The following is a 20984-nucleotide window of genomic DNA, read 5'->3' as shown; positions in this document are numbered from 1 at the left end:
ATCTTAACTTTCTCTATGCCACAACATCTAAAAGTGGAAATGTCATGCTTCAGGTCATTGAAATGTACAGAGACTGGATAATCCCTGTTATTCCTCGTGTTATTTTTTTCTATTTTCTATTATTATTATAATACTTTTTTTTTGTCTCTGCATTGTTCGGAAGGGCCCGTAAATAAGTATTTCACTCTTAGTCAACACCTGTTGTTTACTAAGAATGTGACAAATAAAATATTATTTTGTTTGATGGTGAGCGGGAAGGAGAGAGAGAGAGAGATGAGGGGATATAGAGGGAGAGAGGAGGGGATAGAGAGAGAGGAGGGGATAGAGAGAGAGAGGGGGATAGAGAGAGAGAGAGAGAGAGAGAGAGAGAGAGAAAGAGAGAGAGAGAGAGAGAAAGAGGGGAATAGAGAGAGAGGAGGGAATACAGAGAGAGAGAGAGGATGGGATAGAGAGAGAGGAGGGAATACAGAGAGAGAGAGAGAGAGAGAGAGAGAGAGAGAGAGAGAGAGGAGGGAATAGAGAGAGAGAGAGAGAGAGAGTGGAGGGAATAGAGAGGGAGAGAGGAGGGGATAGAGAGAGAGAGGAGAGGATAGAGAGAGGAGGGAATACAGAGAGAGAGAGGAGGGAATAGAGAGAGGAGGGAATACAGAGAGAGAGAGAAAGAGAGAGAGAGTTGGGAATAGAGAGGGAGGAGGGGATAGAGAGAGAGGAGGGAATACAGAGAGAGAGAGAGAAAGAGAGTGAGAGAGGAGGGAATAGAGAGAGGAGGGAATACAGAGAGAGAGAGAGAGAAAGAGAGAGAGAGGAGGGAATAGAGAGAGGAGGGAATACAGAGAGAGAGAGAGAGAGAGGAGGGAATACAGAGAGAGAAAGAGAGAGAGGGGGGAATAGAGAGAGAAAGGGGATATAGAGTGATAGGAGGAGATAGAGAGAGAGAGGAGGGGATAGAGAGGGAGAGAGGAGGGGATAGAGAGTGAGGAGGGGATAGAGAGAGAGAGGAGGGAATACACAGAGAGCCTCTCTCTCTCTCTCTCTCTCTCTCTCACACACACACACCCTCTTCCTCAATACAGTACCATCATTTCCTAATTTAGACAGAGAGGAATGTTCTCAACTCTCTCATGTCACTCACCAGAGTAGAGGGAAGAATACTATTAAGGTTGGTGAGTCTAAACTTCACTATTGCAAAGGAAAATTACTTTTTTGGGTATATATTATCACTCCAGTACATTGATATTACTGAGCATTTGTCATTGCATCACCAACATCTTATGTACAAAGGTAGCAGTTCAGCAGAGTTACAAGAGTCTAAGAGCTACAGGTAAGGTCACAGATTGCCCCTCGCTGCTATGCTTTACCTGCCTGCTGTATTCGCAAATCTGTTTCTATAATAATCATATATTTTCTGATGAAAATTGACTCTCATGAATGCACTTTCAAAAACAAGTGGTATTCTTCATAGAATTCAAATGAGTTATATTCCTTATAATATACGGTAGAATTTACAGAAGATACAGTACAGGTCAGAACTGTACAGGTTCACCTGTCTCAATATGTCAATTATTATACCTTACTCCTATGCCTGTGGTCCTGTGCCATGACATGAATTAGGAGTCATGGAGAAGCTGCTGTAAATGTCAAATAAAGTCTGTTTGTTCAGGGTTATTGCAGTTTCATGAGGAAGATTAGTCTCTCTGATGCCAGTTTCTTAAGCACACTTCCTGTTATAGCTGCTGTGATGAGAGGGCCATTGTCACAGGGATGGGGCTCACCATTCCAAGCAGGTGGCCAGATTACAGTACCCATTTCTTACTCGAACCCGTTAGTTCATCTATTTGAACTATTCTCAGACTTTGGGAATAATTATTGAGTTATTGTATAAAGTTACTGTATTAATTTACTTCCTTACCAGCAGTTGTGAGGTTACAACACTTGTTCATAGTTTACGTGTCAAACAGCCATTGTCTTTCGTAAAATGTAAACAATTGACTCTAGCTGACATGTGATGTATGTAATACAGTTTATTCAGTATCATCAGGTAAACCTGTCCGGGCACATTTTTTCATTGGGACCTGTGACGCGGCATAACAGAGAAACGATTCCTTTACTGTAATCCTTTGGCTTCAGTTGTTTGTCTCCACCTCTTTGTCACAGCTAACCTGTATAGCTGTTCTGGAGTTAAGAGAGGCCAGACACAGATGTCATGGCAGACAATGTAAGTTATACTGGACATCTGTATGTGTGGGTGTGTATGTACTACTTGAATGTACTATTTGCCTCTTCTTGTGTGTGATTACAGATGTTTAGAGCGATTGAGTGTTGGGCGTTTATGTTAGCGATTGTACACATGCCAGAGTTATTTTTGTACACAAGTAATTAAAGTGTGAAGGATGATATTTTGATCCATTGTTTGCATTTTGTATTCTGCACCATAGGAGAATGCATTGCGGGCCATGCAGAACTGTTTCCACAGTCAGTTTAGTGTGGATGAGGCTGAGTACGAGGACATTGAGGAAAACAGGTGTGTTTCTGTTGAACTGTTTTACATGCGAGTTTGTGTGTGAAGCCTTCGTCGACATGTTTTTGTTATTGCAAACATGATGAGACAAGGGGAACATTCATGTCCTCGCTGCTTATGTGGGTGTCTAATATCTCAGGAGGACATCTGTTGAGGAAGACAGTATCTATCTTGGCTGCACACTGTCACAATCCTTCAACCCTGATATTCACCACTCACCTGTTATCAAGATGGGCTGGCTGCACAAGACTCCGCCTCAGGGGTAAGAGAGAAGGGTTTGTGTGCTTGTACATGCATGTGTGCATTTGTGTGTTGGTTCATGCATGTGTGTGTGTATGCACGAGAGTGTAAGTCATCTCTGTTTTATCTGCAGGACCCTTGTTTTCCAGAAGCGTTGGGTGATGTTGGATGCACAGTACCTTCGATACTTTCAAAATGAGAAGGTCCGGACGTCATTCCATAGAGCCACACATAGGTTCACAGATCACACTGTCTACTGTTTAATACCTTACTTATTACAGCCCCTCCTCTTCTTCCTTGTCCTCTCTTCTTTTCTTCAGGAGGTCTACTCAAAGCGGATCATAGCCATACTGTCTGTCACTAAAGTGCTTAATGTTGGAGGACAGAAGTTTGAGGTGGTGACAAGGAACAGGACTTTCTTGTTCCGTGCCGAGAACAACAGTAAGTGTTCAGCCTAAAGTAACAATGGTCACAATGAGGAAATATGAGTAATTTGTGGGCGTTATTGATGTAAAGTCTACACCAGTTGTATTCGGTGCATGTGATAAATACAATTTGATTTGATGTGTGTGTGTTTTCAGCCGTCAGGGAGGAATGGGTGTCAGTACTGAAAGAGACTATTCAGCAGCATTGTAACAGCATGGAGAAGTCCCTTATGAACTCCAGTGATACGTGTGGACAGCGTGCTAGTAGAGTCTCGCTCATTAGTAAGCAAGGATACCTGGAGATGAGTGGACTGCGCTCCAAGCTCTATGTAGTCATCTGTGCCGACAGTGTTTTCCTCTGTAGGAACGCTGAGGTGTGTATCCATGGTGCATGTGTGCATCCATTTGTTCTGAAATATATCTTTTTTAAACGTGCATGAAAGTCCTTTATGTATTCTTAAAGGTGACAGGCAAAGGTCTCCATATAAATCACAACACTTAATAATAATGCTAATTTAGACTTAATTAAATTAGCCTCAACAACATTTTTCTTTATCACAACATTTTGTCTGTCATTTCTACTTTTTGATGAAGATGTCATCTTCTGTCTGTACAATTCAAGGATGACATAGCTACAGATATGGCTTTTATGAGTCATTTTCTGGATCAGAAATGAAACAAATTATACCGTGAGGAGACACTTATATATTTGGGGAATAAACATTGATATCAATAATGATTACTCATGCAGATAAGGATATAGATGATCTAGCTATAGCCAGTCAGTGAATTCACAATTTATGTGATGAGGCTGCCATTCAAACAGCTAAGACTAGCTACATTTTTGAGTTGATAAGAAATGTTAAAAAACTGTGATGTTCATGTCATCAGGAGCACAGCCAGGGTGTTGGCATCACCTCCATTGAGATGAATTTGGGTGCTGTGAAGGGCACAGACAAACGGTCCTTCAACCTCACCACCATCTACAGGACATTCAGGTGAGTGAAACTGACCTATGACCCTTTAATGACATCCCACAGTGAAACCCCTGTGACCTCTTTTCTGTGTGGTTAGTTTTGTGGCCGAGTCGGAACAGCAGAGGGAGCAGTGGGTTGAGGCCCTGCAGGCCTGTGTCAGTCACTCTCTGTCCAGCAACGCGGTGGCCCAGAAGATCTGGTCTGAGGAGGCCAACCAGCGCTGTGCAGATTGTGGCGCCCCCCACCCAGACTGGGCCTCTGTCAACCTGTGTGTGGTCCTCTGCAAATGCTGTGCAGGTACAGAACCATTTCCAGAGGTCAGTCCAGCCTCGGAAACTAATGGATCAAGACTCAAAAGCTTTGATTAGATTCTATAATGATCATATTCAAATATGTCAGGTTAACAAAAATTGTATCACATTGGTATGTTAGATAACAGTGCCTGGTAGAGGATATTGAAATCTAACTCTCTTTAATCCATTTCTCTGTGGTTTAGGGGTGCACAGGGGCCTGGGCCAGAGTGTGTCCAAAGTCCGCAGTCTGAAGATGGATGAAAATGCGTGGACTGAAAATCAGGTAGGTACAGTTTCTCATTTGTATTCTATTATATTATTACATGGATTAGTAACATTGCATTCTCACCACCCATATGACTGGCTTCCTCTGTTTATGTTCCTCACACTATGCTTTCTATCTTATTTGTATAATTGTATTATACACGTATGTTGTCTTTGAAAATTAGATTTTGTCATTGTTCACCCTGTTAATAAAATAACTAGTCTTTCAGGTCAAGGTTCTAATGTCACTCCCTGTTCACCAGCTGTTCCTGTTGCTAGGTAACGACAAAGTAAACCTTTTCTGGGCAGCTAACATTCCACCAAGTGAGATGCTCTGTCCATCAAGTGACAGTGAGGAGCGCCAGCGCTTTGTTACTGCCAAGTACTGCCAGGGGAAATACCGCTGCTACCATGCACTGTTTGGCCAACAGGAAGCCCTCAACAAGGTGAGGCACTCAGATTTTCTCTAATTTGCTCTCTCTCTCTCCATCTGTTGCTCTCAAAAGTTCAGACTTGTCTTCTCTGCTCCTTGATTCTCTCTATACCTCCCCCTCTCTCTCTCGCTTCCTCCTCTCTCTCCCCTCTCTGTCCTTTTCCCTATCTCTCAGGCTCTGTGCAACACCATTCAGACAGGTGATGTATTGGAGACTCTGTCGCTGGTGTTCTGTGGAGCAGATGTGAACTGTTATACAGGTGATCCAGAGCTGCCCAGCCCTGTGTCCGTGGCCCAGCACTATGGACAGACACTTCAGGTGGAGTTCCTCACTCACAACCACAACACAGGTAGGAGCAATGAAACCAGCCTCATTCATCAAATTCTCTGTAATCCATGCCTGCAATGTTACATCAATCATATAGTTGTGTTGAACACAAATGTATGGGTTGTATTTCATTGTTCAGTAGAGGTGACATCATCAGTATTATATGTTTTTCCTCTCTCCAGAGCTCCCAGGGTCAAGGGCTGGAGATCACACAATCTTAGAGGCTGCTCTCCCCATCTCACACACTGGTTATCTGTTCAAGACTGCCTCCTCAACACGAGCAGTTACAGAGCGCAAATCTAAAGGAGGTGGGTCATTCTTGATATTCTGTTTGTAAACTAAATTTTTTGTGAATTGGACATGCTTTAGATCTGAATTTCAGATGAACTAGTGAGCAACTTGCACATTTCGAACTTGATATTCCTTTTTGGTAAGTGACATTGTTTTAATGTAAATTCAGTTACCGTAAGCTAATTGTAGCATTTTGGAACATGTAGATTTTAGTCGTCGCTGGTGCTCATTGAACCAAGGTAACTTCAGCTACTATGAGAGTGAGAAGAGCTCCAGCCAGAGTGGACAGATGAAGATGAGTGATGTCCTTTGTCTGGTGGTCAATCCCCAAGGGAAACATGGGTAAGACAACACGATAGATAGTGTTTTAATCCAAAACATTGTGAGCTTCAGAAGAATGTTTATATTTGTACAGTATATATTCTATTTGTGTTTCCTGCTGAGTCAGTTATGGTCATTCCTTTGAGCTGTACCATGACTCTGGGAGAGTCTACCTGTTTGGAGAGGATTCCCCTGACACGGTGAGGGAGTGGATCAAGGTCATTGGCAAGGTAACCATACCTCTTTAAAACTAGATTTCAATTAGTATTATGATAGATTGGTAAATGGTAGTTTTATGTATAGCTGCTGCCTTGTCTTGTTGTGTGTCAGGCCCTGGTCCCCCCTGTAGCAGAGGACCTGGTGGGCTGGTCCTTTGAGCGGGTGGGCCGGCTGCGCTACACTGCGGGCCAGAGCTTCCATTGTCCTTGCCTGGGCTGGTTCTCCCTGGGGGGCTCCAGACTGCTCCTCCTCCTCCACGGAGAAGACCAAGTGGATAATATCGACCTGCGAAAACTACAGGAGCTCTGTGAGTCACACCTGAACCTGGCACAGTGGGGCATACGGTGCATTCAGAAAGTATTCAGACTCCTTGACTTTTTCCACATTTTGTTACTTTACAGCCTTATTCTAAAATGGACTGAATAGTTTTCCCACTCATCAATCAATACCCCATAATGACAAAGCAAAAACTGTTTTTTAGACATTTTTGCAAATTTATAAAAAATGAAACTGAAATATCACATTTATGTACAGTACCACTCAAAAGTTTGGACACACCGAATCATTCAAATCAAATCAAATCAAATTTTATTTGTCACATACACATGGTTAGCAGATGTTAATGCGAGTGTAGCGAAATGCTTGTGCTTCTAGTTCCGACAATGCAGTAATAACCAACAAGTAATCTAACAATTCAAAACTACTGTCTTATACACAGTGTAAGGGGATAAAGAATATGTACATAAGGATATCTGAATGAGTGATGGTACAGAGGAGCATAGGCAAGATACAGTAGATGGTATCGAGTACAGTATATACATATGAGATGAGTATGTAAACAAAGTGGCATAGTTAAAGTGGCTAGTGATACATGTATTACATAAGGATGCAGTCGATGATATAGAGTACAGTATATACGTATGCATATGAGATGAATAATGTAGGGTAAGTAACATTATATAAGGTAGCATTGTTTAAAGTGGCTAGTGATATATTTACATTTCCCATCAATTCCCATTATTAAAGTGGCTGGAGTTGAGTCAGTGTCAGTGTCAGTGTGTTGGCAGCAGCCACTCAATGTTAGTGGTGGCTGTTTAACAGTCTGATGGCCTTGAGATAAAGGCTGTTTTTCAGTCTGTCGGTCCCAGCTTTGATGCACCTGTACTGACCTCGCCTTCTGGATGATAGCGGGGTGAACAGGCAGTGGCTCAGGTGGTTGATGTCCTTGATGATCTTTATGGCCTTCCTGTAACATCGGGTGGTGTAGGTGTCCTGGAGGGCAGGTAGTTTGCCCCCGGTGATGCGTTGTGCAGACCTCACTACCCTCTGGAGAGCCTTACGGTTGTGGGCGGAGCAGTTGCCGTACCAGGCGGTGATACAGCCCGCCAGGATGCTCTCGATTGTGCATCTGTAGAAGTTTGTGAGTGCTTTTGGTGACAAGCCGAATTTCTTCAGCCTCCCGAGGTTGAAGAGGCGCTGCTGCGCCTTCTTCACGATGCTGTCTGTGTGAGTGGACCAATTCAGTTTGTCTGTGATGTGTATGCCGAGGAACTTAAAACTTGCTACCCTCTCCACTACTGTTCCATCGATGTGGGGGGGTGTTCCCTCTGCTGTTTCCTGAAGTCCACAATCATCTCCTTAGTTTTGTTGACCTTGAGTGTGAGGTTATTTTCCTGACACCACACTCCGAGGGCCCTCACCTCCTCCCTGTAGGCCGTCTCGTCGTTGTTGGTAATCAAGCCTACCACTGTTGTGTCGTCCGCAAACTTGATGATTGAGTTGGAGGCGTGCGTGGCCACGCAGTCGTGGGTGAACAGGGAGTACAGGAGAGGGCTCAGAACGCACCCTTGTGGGGCCCCAGTGTTGAGGATCAGCGGGGTGGAGATGTTGTTGCCCACCCTCACCACCTGGGGCGGCCCGTCAGGAAGTCCAGTACCCAGTTGCACAGGGCGGGGTCGAGATCCAGGGTCTCAAGCTTGATGACGAGCTTGGAGGGTACTATGGTGTTGAATGCCGAGCTGTAGTCGATGAACAGCATTCTCACATAGGTATTCCTCTTGTCCAGATGGGTTAGGGCAGTGTGCAGTGTGGTTGAGATTGCATCGTCTGTGGACCTATTTGGGCGGTAAGCAAATTGGAGTGGGTCTAGGGTGTCAGGTAGGGTGGAGGTGATATGGTCCTTGACTAGTCTCTCAAAGCACTTCATGATGACGGAAGTGAGTGCTACGGGGCAGTAGTCGTTTAGCTCAGTTACCTTAGCTTTCTTGGGAACAGGAACAATGGTGGCCCTCTTGAAGCATGTGGGAACAGCAGACTGGTATAGGGATTGATTGAATATGTCCGTAAACACACCGGCCAGCTGGTCTGCGCATGCTCTGAGGGCGCGGCTGGGGATGCCGTCTGGGCCTGCAGCCTTGCGAGGGTTAACACGTTTAAATGTCTTACTCACCGCATGTTTTCGTTGCAGGCCGTGTCAGTGGCACTGTATTGTCCTCAAAGCGGGCAAAAAAGTTATTTAGTCTGCCTGGGAGCAAGAAATCCTGGTCCGTGACTGGGCTGGATTTCTTCTTGTAGTCCGTGATTGACTGTAGACCCTGCCACATGCCTCTTGTGTCTGAGCCGTTGAATTGAGATTCTACTTTGTCTCTGTACTGACGCTTAGCTTGTTTGATAGCCTTGCGGAGGGAATAGCTGCACTGTTTGTATTCGGTCATGTTACCAGTCACCTTGCCCTGATTAAAAGCAGTGGTTCCAGGGTTTTTCTTTAATTTGACCATTTTCTACATTGAAAAATACATCAAAAGACATCGAAACTATGAAATAACACATATGGAATCATGTAGTAACCAAAAGAGTGACCTGTTTGGGATGATGCGAATTTTCGCAGCTTTTTGTTAAAAATCGCGCAACATTTCAGCGCCCTGCTACTCATTCCAGGAATATAGTATATGCATATGATTAGTATGTGTGGATAGAAAACACTCAGACGTTTCTAAAACTGTTTAAATCACGGCTGTGACTATAACAGAACGTCTGTTTCATCGAAAAGCGCAGGAAAATCTGATCACTGGAGATGGAAAAAAAATATCCATGCGCCACTCCCATGAATTGTTAAAGGTGAACCGTAATATATGGGGCCGAGCTTGCATTACCTACAGCTTCCACAGGATCTATAGAGTCTCCTCATTTGAATCTGAATTGATTCTTGGTAGATCCGACCAAAGGGAACCGATTCTCTCCGACCACCGACCCGAGGCATTGTCTGTCTTTTTTCCGGACATTTTTCCACACGGCAGGCTATCGAATTTACATCGCCCACTGATGATTTTTATAGCTTATTGACGTGTAGTAATACCTAAAGTTGCATTAGAAAGGTATTTCGAAGTGTTTTGTGAAAGTTTATCGTCGACTTTTTAACTTTTAAAAAATGACGTTACGTTATGAAACGCTATTTTTTTCCGTTTTCCACACAGTCTTCATAGATCGATATCTAGGCTATATATGGACCGATTTAATCCAAAAAAAGACCCAGTATTGATTATGGGACATCAAGGAGTGCCAAGAAAGAAGATGGTCAAAGGTAATGAATGTTTTATATTTTATTGTGCGGTTTGTGTAGCGCCGACTATGCTAATTATTTTTGTTTACATCCTCTACGGGTCTTTTGGGGTGTTACATGCTATCAGATAATAGCTTCTCATGCTTTCGCCGAAAAGCATTTTACAAATCTGACTCGGTGGCTAGATTCACAACGAGTGTAGCTTTAATTCAATACCTTGTTTGTGTGTTTTCATGAAAGTTTGAATTTTAACGAAAAACGATCAGTGACGCTCTAAAATATCCGCTGATTTGATCCCCACAACGGAACATCCTCCCTAACAAGTTTTAAACAAATCAAAATATATTTTATATTTGAGATTCTTCAAAGTAGACACCCTTTGCCTTGACAACTTTGCACACTCTTGGCATTCTCTTAACCAGCTTCACCTGGAATGCTTTTCCAACAGTCTTGAAAGAGTTCCCACATATGCTGAGCACTTGTTGGCTGCTTTTCCTTCACTCTACGGTCCATCTCATCCCAAACCATCTCAATTTATTTTGGTTGACACTTTTTTTGGTTACTACGTGATTCCATATGTGTTATTATATTTGTATAAATTATATAAAAAAGTGAAAATAAAGAAAAACCCTTAAGTGAGTAGGTGTGAGTAGGTGTCTCCAAACTTTTGACTGTTACTGTAAGTATTCAGACCCTTTACTCAGTACTCTGAAGCACCTTTGGCAGCGATTACAGCCTCAAGACTTCTTGGGTATCACGCTACAAGCTTGGCACACCTTTATTTGGTGAGTTTCTCCCATTCTTCTTTGCAGATCCTCTCAAGCTCTGTCAGGTTGAATGGGGATCATCGGTGCACAGCTATTTTCAGGTCTCTCCAGAGAAGTTTGATCGGGTTCAAGTCCGGGCTCTGGCGCAGTCACTCAAGGATATTCAGAGACTTGTCCCGAAGCCACTCCTGCGTTGTCTTGGTTGTGTGCTTATGGTCGTTTTCCTGTTGGAAGGTGAACCTTCGCCCCAGCCTGAGGTCCTAACCCCCCCTAGCAGGTTTTCATAAAGGATCTCTCTGTACTTTGCTCCATTCATCTTTCCCTCGATCCTGACTAGTCTCCCAGTCCCTACCGCTGAAAAACATCCCCACAGCATGATGCTTCCACCACCATACTTCACTGTAGGGATGATCAAGGTTTCTTCCAGACGTGACACTTGGCATTCAGGCCAAATCATTTAATCTTGGTTTCATCAGACCAGAGAATGTTGTTTCTCATGGTTTGAGAGTGTTAAGGTGCCTTTTGGCAAACTCCAAGCGGGCTGTCATGTGCCTTTTACTGAGGGGTGGCTTCCATCTGGCCACTCTATCATAAAGGCCTGATTGATGGAGTGCTGCAGAGATGGTTGTCCTTCTGGAAGGTTCTCCCATCTCCACAGAGGAACTCTGGACTCTGTCAGAGTGACCATTGATTTCTTGTCACCTCTCTGACCAAGGCCCTTCTTCCCCGATTGCTCAGTTTGGCCCGGGCGGCCAGCTCTAGGAAGAGTCTTGGTGGTTCCAAACTTCATCCATTTAAGAATGATGGAGGCCACTGTGTTCTTGGGGACCTTCAAATCTGCAGAAATGTTTTGGTACCCTTCCACAGATCTGTGCCTTGACACAATCCTGTCTCAGAGCTCAACGGACAATTCCTTCGACCTCATTGCTTGGTTTTTGCTCTGAGATGCACTGTCAACTGTGGGACCTTATATAGACAGGTGTGTGCCTTTCCAAATCATATCCAATTGATTTAATTTACCACAGGTCGACTTTTATCAAGTTGTAGAAACATTTCAAGGATGATCAATGGAAACCGGATGCATCTGAGCTCCATTTAAAAATGTAAAAAATAGCTATACATTTTTTAAAAGATTTTTGCTTTGTCATTATGGGTTATTGTGTGTAGATTGAGAGAAAAACATTTATTTAATACATTTTAGAATAAGGCTGTAACATAAGAAAATATGGAAAAAGTCAAAAGGTCTGAATACTTTCCCTAACTGTAGGTTAAGGAAGTACTGCAGAGGGAGAAGTGTTTTTATTTTGGTGGACCAAGAATGTTAGTGACATATACATAACGTTTTAATAGAGCTACTTTGGTTGACAATTGATGTAGACAGTGTGTGATGTAATGTGATGTGCTGTCCCAGCCATGGAGCAAGAAGCTGCTGCTGTGGTGCTGGTGGACAGAGGCAGGAGGCTGCGCTTGGAGGGGGACAGGAGGCCTGACTACCAGGGCTGGCTGAGTGGCATCCAGCAGGGCTTAGGGAGAGGAGACGGCCCCCTGGACCAGCAGCAGCTTACTGAGACAGAAGTCCCTGTCATCGTGGACCGCTGCATTAGCTACATCACACAGCATGGTAAGTGGACCTAGCATGGCATCGGTTGGGACAGATACCTAACAAAAGATGTGCTCTTACCAGCTCCATTATTCGATTCTATCAGTGTCTTTGTAAGCCTGTGTTAATGATATAGTGGTTATGTGTTTGTTTATGGGGGGGTTTTCCTCCCCCTTTCCAGGTTTGAAGTCAGAGGGCATCTATCGGAGATGTGGTGTGAACTCTAAGATCGCCGCCCTGCTGCTATCTCTCCGCCATGACGCCCGTCAGGTTCGTCTGAGTGAAGGGGTGTGCCAGGTGGATAATGTGGCCAACGTCCTGAAGAGATTCCTCAGGGAAGTGGGAGAGGGGGTTTTCAATGGCCATCAGGCCTCTCTGCCATGGCTCCATACCACTAGTGAGTCTGGCCTACCCTCATTCTAATACAGGTGGACCACAATGACCACAACACTGCTTTTCACTGCTCGTCTTGGTAGTCGTATCATTGGTAGCCCCATGACAAGGCGTTTTGTGCTGTAATGTGTAGGTGTTTTTCTTTTTTGTCCACCAGCTGTCAGTGAAAGAGAGAGAGTGTCCCAGTACAAGGCCCTCCTCCACAGCCTCCCCCCAGTCAACAGAGCCACTCTGGGGGCTGTCATCAACCACCTCTACTGGTTAGCCTCAACTCTCCACCTCTGTCCGCCTGTCCTCTTCTCTTTTCTCTCTTTTTCTTCCCTCCATTCTGGTTTGTCTCTTTTATAGAATTTGTATTGTTTATATATAGATAATTGACTAATTTGTCTTTGAAAGTTCAAGACATGCATCGCTGTTGAGAAATCTCTTGTACAAATCTGTCGATTCTGTTCCCAAAGCGTTCAGTGCTTTGCAGATGAGAATCAGATGAACATGCACAACCTGGCCATTGTGTTTGGTCCCACGCTCTTCCAGACGGACGGCACTGATAACAGCGCAGGACAGGTGGTAGAGGAGCTCATCCAGAACTACCAGGATATCTTCAATGTGAGTGGGTCTGTCTCACACTGATGACATCACTGATTTATAGAAGATAAATGGAGGGAAATGTACTGTGTTGTCACAAGAAGCAAAATGAAATGTTCTGATCAATTGGATGGATGTGTCTGTCTGTGTGGCAGGTGAATGCTGAGCAGCTTCAGAGGCAGCTGGACATGATCTCTCATGTCATCAAAGCACAGGAGGAACACGCTGAGGAGGTGAGCATACACCTATGGCATGATGACATTTTCAGAACCCCTTGCAGCAGTTGTTTCCCACCCAACTGAAATGATTAAATCCTTCCATGACCTGTCTATCTCTTACTATTTGCTGGATTGAGGATGGCTGTTAGCCTGATGTGTCTTTCTCTTCAATCTGCTCTGTAGGGGACCCCCTCACCTCTCACCATCTGTGGGATTTACCTGGAGAGGAAGGAGGAGGGCTCTGAGCTGCTGGTTCAGGTCCGCTCCATGTGCACTCTCACCTTTCACCTTAGAATCCAAATGCGACAGTATGGGGTGTTCTTCTGCAATGCTTTGTGCCCAGATGATCATATAAGTTCACTTGCTTGCTAAAGCTAACCCTGCCCGCTCCTAACGCTAACCCTGTCCGCCCCTAACGCTAACCCTGTCCGCCCCTAACGCTAACCCTGTCCGCCCCTAACGCTAACCCTGCCCGCCCCTAAAGCTAACCCTGCCCGCCCCTAAAGCTAACCCTGCCCGCCCCTAACGCTAACCCTGTCCGCCCCTAACGCTAACCCTGTCCGCCCCTAACGCTAACCCTGTCCGCCCCTAACGCTAACCCTGCCCGCCCCTAACGCTAACCCTGCCCGCCCTAACGCTAACCCTGCCCGCTCCTAACGCTAACCCTGCCCGCTCCTAACGCTAACCCTGCCCGCTCCTAACGCTAACGCAGCCCGCTCCTAACGCTAACCCTGCCCGCTCCTAACGCTAACCCTGTCCGCTCCTAACGCTAACGCTGCCCGCTCCTAACGCTAACCCTGCCTGTTCTTCTCCCTCAGATCTCCCAGGCAGTGAGTGCTGAGGAGCTAGTGTGTGAGGTCCTGAGACGCGGGAACATCCCTCCACAGCAGGGGGACTATTGGAGCTGCTTCCTGGTCAACGACAACCAGGAGATGGGTAATTAGAACACCTCAGTTACAGTTGCCAAGTCCCTTTTTAAATGTATAAGCTGAAATAGGACAGCGGTTGTTAATGAAGTGATATCTTTATATTGATGATGAACGCTAATGCTCAACTGCAAACTAGTGGTAAAATACAATGTGTCTTCTCTGATTCCCCCAACAGAGCGTCCATTGCACTACCAGGAACGAGCGCTGGCCATCTATTTCTCTCTGGGTAAAGACTGTCACCTGGTGGTCAAGCGGAACTGCTACATGGAGGCCATGTTAATCTACATAGGTAAATGCATGATTACCGATGTATATATTATTATTCCAGTCCAGTCAAGAACACTTTTGAATAAATTACATATTGTAGATACTTTCTGTGAAGAATAGTATTGACAACAGAAAAGGAATCCGAAGGGAGGTAAGGGAGAAGGCAATGTGTTAATTAATGATATGGTCGAAAATCAGCACAGTGAAGTGAATTAGAGTTGTATGTCCCCTCTCACAGCTGCCATGGTAGACGTGTCCAGAAACAGCATGATTAAGTTCAGTGATGAGAAGGGTCAAAGGGGGAAGAGAACCTTCAGCAGACGCCTCTGTGTACTCGATGGCACCTCTCTCAGGCTCTACAAAGAAGTAAAGGTAACAGAGGATGGAAGGAGGATGTGTAGGTCTATTCTGTGACTGTATGAAGTACCTACAGTATGTGGCCGTATAACTACAATTGTCCATTTTTACTCTTTACTAGAGTACTCAGCCTGAGAGGGAATGTCAAGTCCATGCTCTGAAAGTCTACTATGGCATCAAGAAGAGGCTACAGCCACCATCATGGTGAGAGTCAACCAGCAACACTCCAATGACTCCTGGCCTATTTTCTTAACCATTTGGCTATTTGTTGTTCCATATCAGCTGTCAATACAATGTAAGTTCCCTCCTCTTCTTCTAGCTGGGGGATGACTGTAGTGTGTGAGCAGGCAGAACGAGACAAACAGCAGTGGTGAGTATCTTTAGTAGCAACTAAAGATGGGTCAACCGTAGGTACTAGTGCACTGAGGATCATGGTAAAGGTATAGCCTCTCTAACCCCGCCGTCTTCCCTCTCGCAATCTTCTTAGGTACCTGTGCTGTGAATCAAAGAACGAATTGATCAAGTGGCTGGCCACTTTTATGAACCTCCAGGTAGTGTCCTTTTGTGTGACTGAAACATATTCTACTTTCCTCAGCTCTTTATTTGATTTCTTTTTTTCATTTTCTTTTTTCATATAGCACAATAGTGACCTGTGTCCTGCAGCTTCCAGGCCAGATTCCTGATCTAAGGCAGAAGGGGAAATAACCTAATCCTGGTTTTCCATCACAGAAGTATCTTCCAGACACATTTTCGCATCTTAAATTCTTCTCAAAAATATTTTTCAACAAGTTATTTGAAGTTAATAACCACAAATAATGTCTTTCTCTGTTATAATGGTTGATTTGACCCTATTTCTAACCCACAGCTACAGTATAGCCCTCACCCACACTCATTATACCTAGCAAGAGCAGAGACGGTTTCATTCTACAGTATAGCCCTCGCCCTCACCCACACCCATTATACCCAACAAGAGCAGAGACGGTTTCATTCTACAGTATAGCCCTCTCCCTCACCCACACTCATTATACCTAGCAAGAGCAGAGAAGGTTTCATTCTACAGTATAGCCCTCTCCCTCACCCACACCCATTATACCCAACAAGAGCAGAGACAGTTTCATTCTACAGTATATTGAAATGAAAACATACAGACCTGAAGGTAATAGTAGGGGAAGCAGTATAGAACTACACTACAACAACAAACTCAAACAAAAATATTAGAGGCACGTGAGAAAAATAATCTAAATGTCATGTTGACTTTGAAGCTCCTTTGATTGGGACATAATGACAAGGTTGGAGAGCTGCAGTCGTAAAACCATCTAAGTTTAGACACCGAGCATTCTGTTCATGTCATTATGGTAACAGTGGTGGTCACTAATTATTGGAGAGCAGGATTTCAACCCTGTCATTACTCAAGACCACAGCTTGTTGCATTACAGTGATGTGCAAGTTTATCACTTTTATTAATGGACTAATCCTTTAACAGTACCTTAACATAAAAATTCATCTGAGGGAAGGTTAGCTAGACACCGCCCTTAGAGCAGGGAAAGAAGACTGATCTTGTTGCTGTTGTCCAGTGCCTGGCTGGTCAAAGCCCAAGAGGTTTCTCTCTCTCTCTAGGCTGATTATGAATTGGTATCTGAAAACCTTATTGTGATTAAGCAATGTTGATATCATTGTATGTCATTCAACATTTAAACTGTGTCTTTTGAATACAATGTGTATAGTTTTTATATTTCTTAAAATCATTATCCTACCATTCCTTTGATGTCTGAAGTCAGGATGCTTTGGCACTTCAAACCTGCTCGACTTGTTTGGTTGATTTTTCTATTGTGTTATTGACTGTACGTTTGTTTATTCCATGGGTAACTCTGTGTTGTTTTTGTCGCACTGATTTGCTTTATCTTGGCCAGGTTGCAATTGTAAATGAGAACTTGTTCTCAACTGGCCTACCTGGTGAAATAATAAAAAGCCAAAGCATTGACGATTTAATATATCCAGTCCTACTGTAGAAGATGCTCAGAAATAAAAGGGCTGTCAGTTTTTGAGGATTTCTCCTTCAGAGCTGTATCACCATAGAAACACAAAATTAGATTATTGGCACACCCGAGATCTCTGTTGGCAAATAGTTTGTTTTAGCCTTTGATATGTCTATGTGTGGAAATATGGCTTGCCTAAAACACTGTACTAGATAGTCATTATAATATTATTCTCTTAGGTTATATGTTAATGTACCTTAAAGGGTTTAAGACTGGATCTCTGGCATGTTGCTACAGCACATTAACCCCCCCCCCACCACCACCATTCTCAATCGCCCATAAAGTTTTATTGGTGCTCTTGTGGGGCTAAGTGCCTCTCGCTCAGTAAAAGGGCTTTCTAATATCCTTTTATTTTTCAGCTGTATGTCGTTAGACATGAGGGTGTGTGGGTAATGGCTTTACATTAGGAACTCAGGGCTGGTGAAGTGGCTCAGTCACCCCTGGTAACAACCATGCACTCCCATTCACCCCCAGTTCTTACATCACCACCCCCATTAAGCTTCAACGTTACCATAACCTGCACATACTTGACACACAAATGCTACGTTCATTATGGAATCTTAGATTTTAGAGCAACTTTTCTCACTTCCTCATCCTGCAGACATGTAGATCTTGCTGACTGGTCTGTCATTTAATTACCTGACATTGATTTAAAAATGTCTATGTTTAATAGAAGCGCCGCATGCCAATTGCAGGTCCAAAATGTTTCAGAATAACTTTTTCAGTGGTCATTCATGGGGCTAGATTAGAAACCAAAGAAGGAATATATCTCTCTGGTGGTGTTCTGGTGTCATGAATCTTTAAAGGCTATCTGAAGGACAAAATACGAGTGAGGTGTTTATCTAATGGCATGCTAACCATTTCCGTTACAATACTGACATATTCCACTCAGTTTCCACTCATAACAACGTACTGTCCAGAATAGAGAGACAGTTAAATGTAATACCGGTAGATGAAGAAAAACATTTATAAAATGTTTTCTTAGCTTTAATAATTTGTATTGTTTGTCTAAATCTCATGTTTGGTCATGTCAATAAATTGCTTATTGCTCAAGTGAATATTTGTATTAACTCTCTGCTAGTCAGCTCAAATTCAGGGGTAGTTGGTTTATTTTATTCATGCACATAATTTTCACTAAACCATTTAGAGATAAGGGCCTTTCTATAAACAATGGGGCTAATGTGTGACATTGAGATGAACATTTCAAAATGGTTTGAATTAAAAAATAAAATGATTTTCATGCAGTTCCAAATGTGTACCCAAAGGAAAAAATGTGAGTATATACAAATTGGCCTCACCTATTTAACAACATATACAGTGACTTGCGAAAGTAATCACCCCCCTTGGCATTTTTCCTATTTTGTTGCCTTACAACCTGGAATTAAAATCGATTTTGCGGGGGTTTGTATCATTTGATATACACAACATGCCTACCACTTTGAAGATGCAAAATATGTTTTCTTATGTAACAAACAAGAAATAAGACAACAAAACAGAAAACTTGATCATGCATAACTATCCACCCCCCTATCGCAATACTTTGTAGAGACACCTTTTACAGCAATTATAGCTGCAAGTCTCTTGGGGTATGTCTGTAAGCTTGGCACATCTAGCCACTGGGATTTTTGCACATTCTTCAAGGCAAAACTGCTCCAGCTCCCTCAAGTTGGATGGGTTCCTGCTGGTGTACAGCAATCTTTAAGTCATACCACAGATTCTGAATTGGATTGAGGTCTGGGCTTTGACTAGGCCATTCCAAGACATTTAAATGTTTCCCCTTAAACCACTCGAGTGTTGCTTTAGCAGTATGCCTTGGGTCATTATCCAGTCTCAAATCTCTGGAAGACTGAAACAGGTTTCCCTCAATAATTTTCCTGTATTTAGTGCCAACCATTATTCTTTCAATTCTGACCAGTTTCCCAGTCCCTGCTGATGAAAAACATCCCCACAGCATGATGCTGGGGATGGTATTCTCGGGGTGATGAGAAGTGTTAGGTTTGCGCGCCAGACATAGTCTTCCACATGCCTTTTTCTTTAAGCAGTGGCTTTTTTCTGTCCACTCTTCCATAAAGCCCAGCTCTGTGGAGTGATTTATTTGCCTGTCATCCAGGCAAAGGGTGGCTACTTTGAAGAATCTCAAATATAAAATACATTTTGATTTGTTTAACACTTCTTTGGTTACGATAAAAATGGTTTTATGTCACACGATTTTGGACAAATCCGCCAAGACACCAACCATGATAAATTGTTAAACAGGTTTTAAATCAACTTGTGAATTTCATTGAATATAGCTATGATCTCCCCCCTTATGTTTTAATGTAATGACATGAAAAAAAAATTGTCAGATTGTTATCAATTACTTATCAACAGCTGTAAAAAGTTGTCCAGTGTAGGAAATCCTCACTGATACCCTAGTTTATAGAAAGACCCATATACTGTAATTCAGTTTTTATGCTTGATGGGAGATTGAGTTTATTTTATTCAGAGCTAATTGAATCACACGAGCCTATAAAGTTTTATTTGTCTTATTATTATTCCCCCTTTTTCTCACAATTTCAATTATGATCTTGTCTCATCACTAAAACTTCCAAAAGGGCTCGGCGAAGGTTGAGTCAAGCGTGCTCCGAAGCATTACCCGCCAAACCATGCTCCTTAACACCCTCCCACTTAACCAGGAAGCCAGCTGGACTAATGTGTCAGGGGAAAAACTGTTCTACTGACGACTGAAGTCAGCCTGCACCCGCCCGGCCCACCACAAGGAGTCGCTTGAGCTCAATGAGCTACATAATGCCCCCCCGGCCAAACCCTCCCCTAACCCAGACGACGCTGGGCCAATTGTGGACCGCCCTATAGAACTCCTGGTCATGGCCGGTTGTGACACAGCATGGGATCGAACACAGGTCCGTAGTTACGCCTCAAGCACTGCAATACAGTGCTTTAGAACGCTGCGCCACTCAGGAGGCCCTTCTTTGTCTTATTATCTGTGTCTCATTTCAAAGTTATGCCAATTGCACATGCTGGTGGATTTTGGGTTGTTTTCTTTGCTGTGCTTTTCAGTAGGTAACTGAAAATCTTTTCAGTAACTCTTGACAGGGGACAGGCCCGATATGATATCAGGGTCTTTGTTATTTGCCCTCATTATCATATAAAGGACATTGTGTTGCATATTATTCCCCCAATGTTCTATCTGTGTTCAGCCTTTGCCTATCATTAACCAAATATTTTATCTGGAAAGTCATATGATGCTACCTACCACCTCTTGACTGTTTTGTTGCTAATATGACTCAGAGTCAAATGGATCTTGTGTCAATAGAGATGCCTCATCATGGGACCAAACATCATCATTGATGACACATTGATGTAACAATCATCCTCTTGGATTATTAAAACTTATTTAATACCTTCATTTAATTACATTTAAAACCAACTAGTTATCATAGGCTACCTACGGTACTCTACAGACCAACCTGACAGTGCTTTTGTAAGCTAATAGACTTGTGTGTGTGTGATAGAATGTTGCTCCATGAAGCCTTCTGTTACAGGAGCTTGCACAAAGGCAACCCCCACTGAGCCAGCAAGCCTCTCTGACCCTGGTCTGAAACAATATCTCTCACTCACCGGCACTTAAAGATCAATATCACTGTGTGTGTGTGTGTGTGTGTGTGTGTGTGTGTGAGTGAGAGAGCGAGCGAGCGAGCGAGCGGGGGGGAGAGTGAGATACTTCTGAAGGTATTTCCTCTTTGCTCCTCTGTCTGTTTTTGGAACCCTGCAGTTGTTCTGGAGCAGGTGGGGATGACATTGGGGACATTCACACAAACATGCAGTTTCCATACAAGTGTGCACATACGGATTGCCTAAACCACTCACAGTATTATTATGACAGACAAGGGGGGTGGGGCTGAGTGGAGAGAATGTTGGAGGGGAGGAGATTTAAAGAGAGTCTTGAGAGAGAGACAGAGAGAGT

The 20984-nt window shown here is 43.6% G+C and overlaps 1 protein-coding gene across 4 annotated transcripts; it reads left to right on the top strand.

Moving 5' to 3' along the window:
- Positions 1-1124: 1124 nt before the first annotated feature.
- arap1a (ArfGAP with RhoGAP domain, ankyrin repeat and PH domain 1a) lies at positions 1125-18078 on the top strand. 4 transcript variants are annotated; one of them, XM_024394194.2, is made up of 28 exons: positions 1125-1321; positions 2155-2215; positions 2436-2521; positions 2658-2780; positions 2892-2961; positions 3079-3199; positions 3340-3557; positions 4075-4181; positions 4258-4457; positions 4657-4736; positions 4981-5163; positions 5326-5500; positions 5661-5786; positions 5976-6111; positions 6218-6320; positions 6421-6616; positions 12047-12256; positions 12417-12632; positions 12786-12888; positions 13087-13234; positions 13369-13446; positions 13615-13689; positions 14250-14367; positions 14536-14649; positions 14866-14999; positions 15106-15188; positions 15304-15354; positions 15472-18078. In XM_024394194.2, exons 2-28 carry the CDS (start codon positions 2204-2206, stop codon positions 15620-15622), a joined length of 3417 nt encoding a protein of 1138 aa, XP_024249962.1. In that variant the 5' UTR covers positions 1125-1321; positions 2155-2203; the 3' UTR covers positions 15623-18078. The 4 variants fall into 4 exon arrangements, with proteins under 4 accessions (XP_024249962.1, XP_024249964.1, XP_024249963.1 ...); XM_024394195.2 differs by lacking the exon at positions 1125-1321 and having other exon boundaries at positions 2086-2215; positions 15472-15535; positions 15623-18078; XM_024394196.2 differs by lacking the exon at positions 1125-1321 and having other exon boundaries at positions 2085-2215; positions 12417-12505; positions 13104-13234.
- Positions 18079-20984: the final 2906 nt, after the last annotated feature.

The sequence above is a fragment of the Oncorhynchus tshawytscha genome, linkage group LG30 (genome assembly GCF_018296145.1).
Source record: "Oncorhynchus tshawytscha isolate Ot180627B linkage group LG30, Otsh_v2.0, whole genome shotgun sequence".
In the NCBI taxonomy this organism is placed as follows: Eukaryota; Metazoa; Chordata; class Actinopteri; order Salmoniformes; family Salmonidae; genus Oncorhynchus; species Oncorhynchus tshawytscha.
The sequence above is the reverse complement of the archived record's forward strand: the minus strand, read 5'-3'. Positions and strand labels throughout refer to the sequence as shown.

What these genes read in the sequence shown, in the direction of transcription:
- arap1a (XM_024394194.2), top strand. An exon ending in CACAAGACTCCGCCTCAGGG is followed by an intron (nt 2,781 to 2,891) that starts GTAAGAGAGAAG and finishes TTTTATCTGCAG; the next exon opens with GACCCTTGTTTTCCAGAAGC. An exon ending in GCGAAAACTACAGGAGCTCT is followed by an intron (nt 6,617 to 12,046) that starts GTGAGTCACACC and finishes GTGCTGTCCCAG; the next exon opens with CCATGGAGCAAGAAGCTGCT.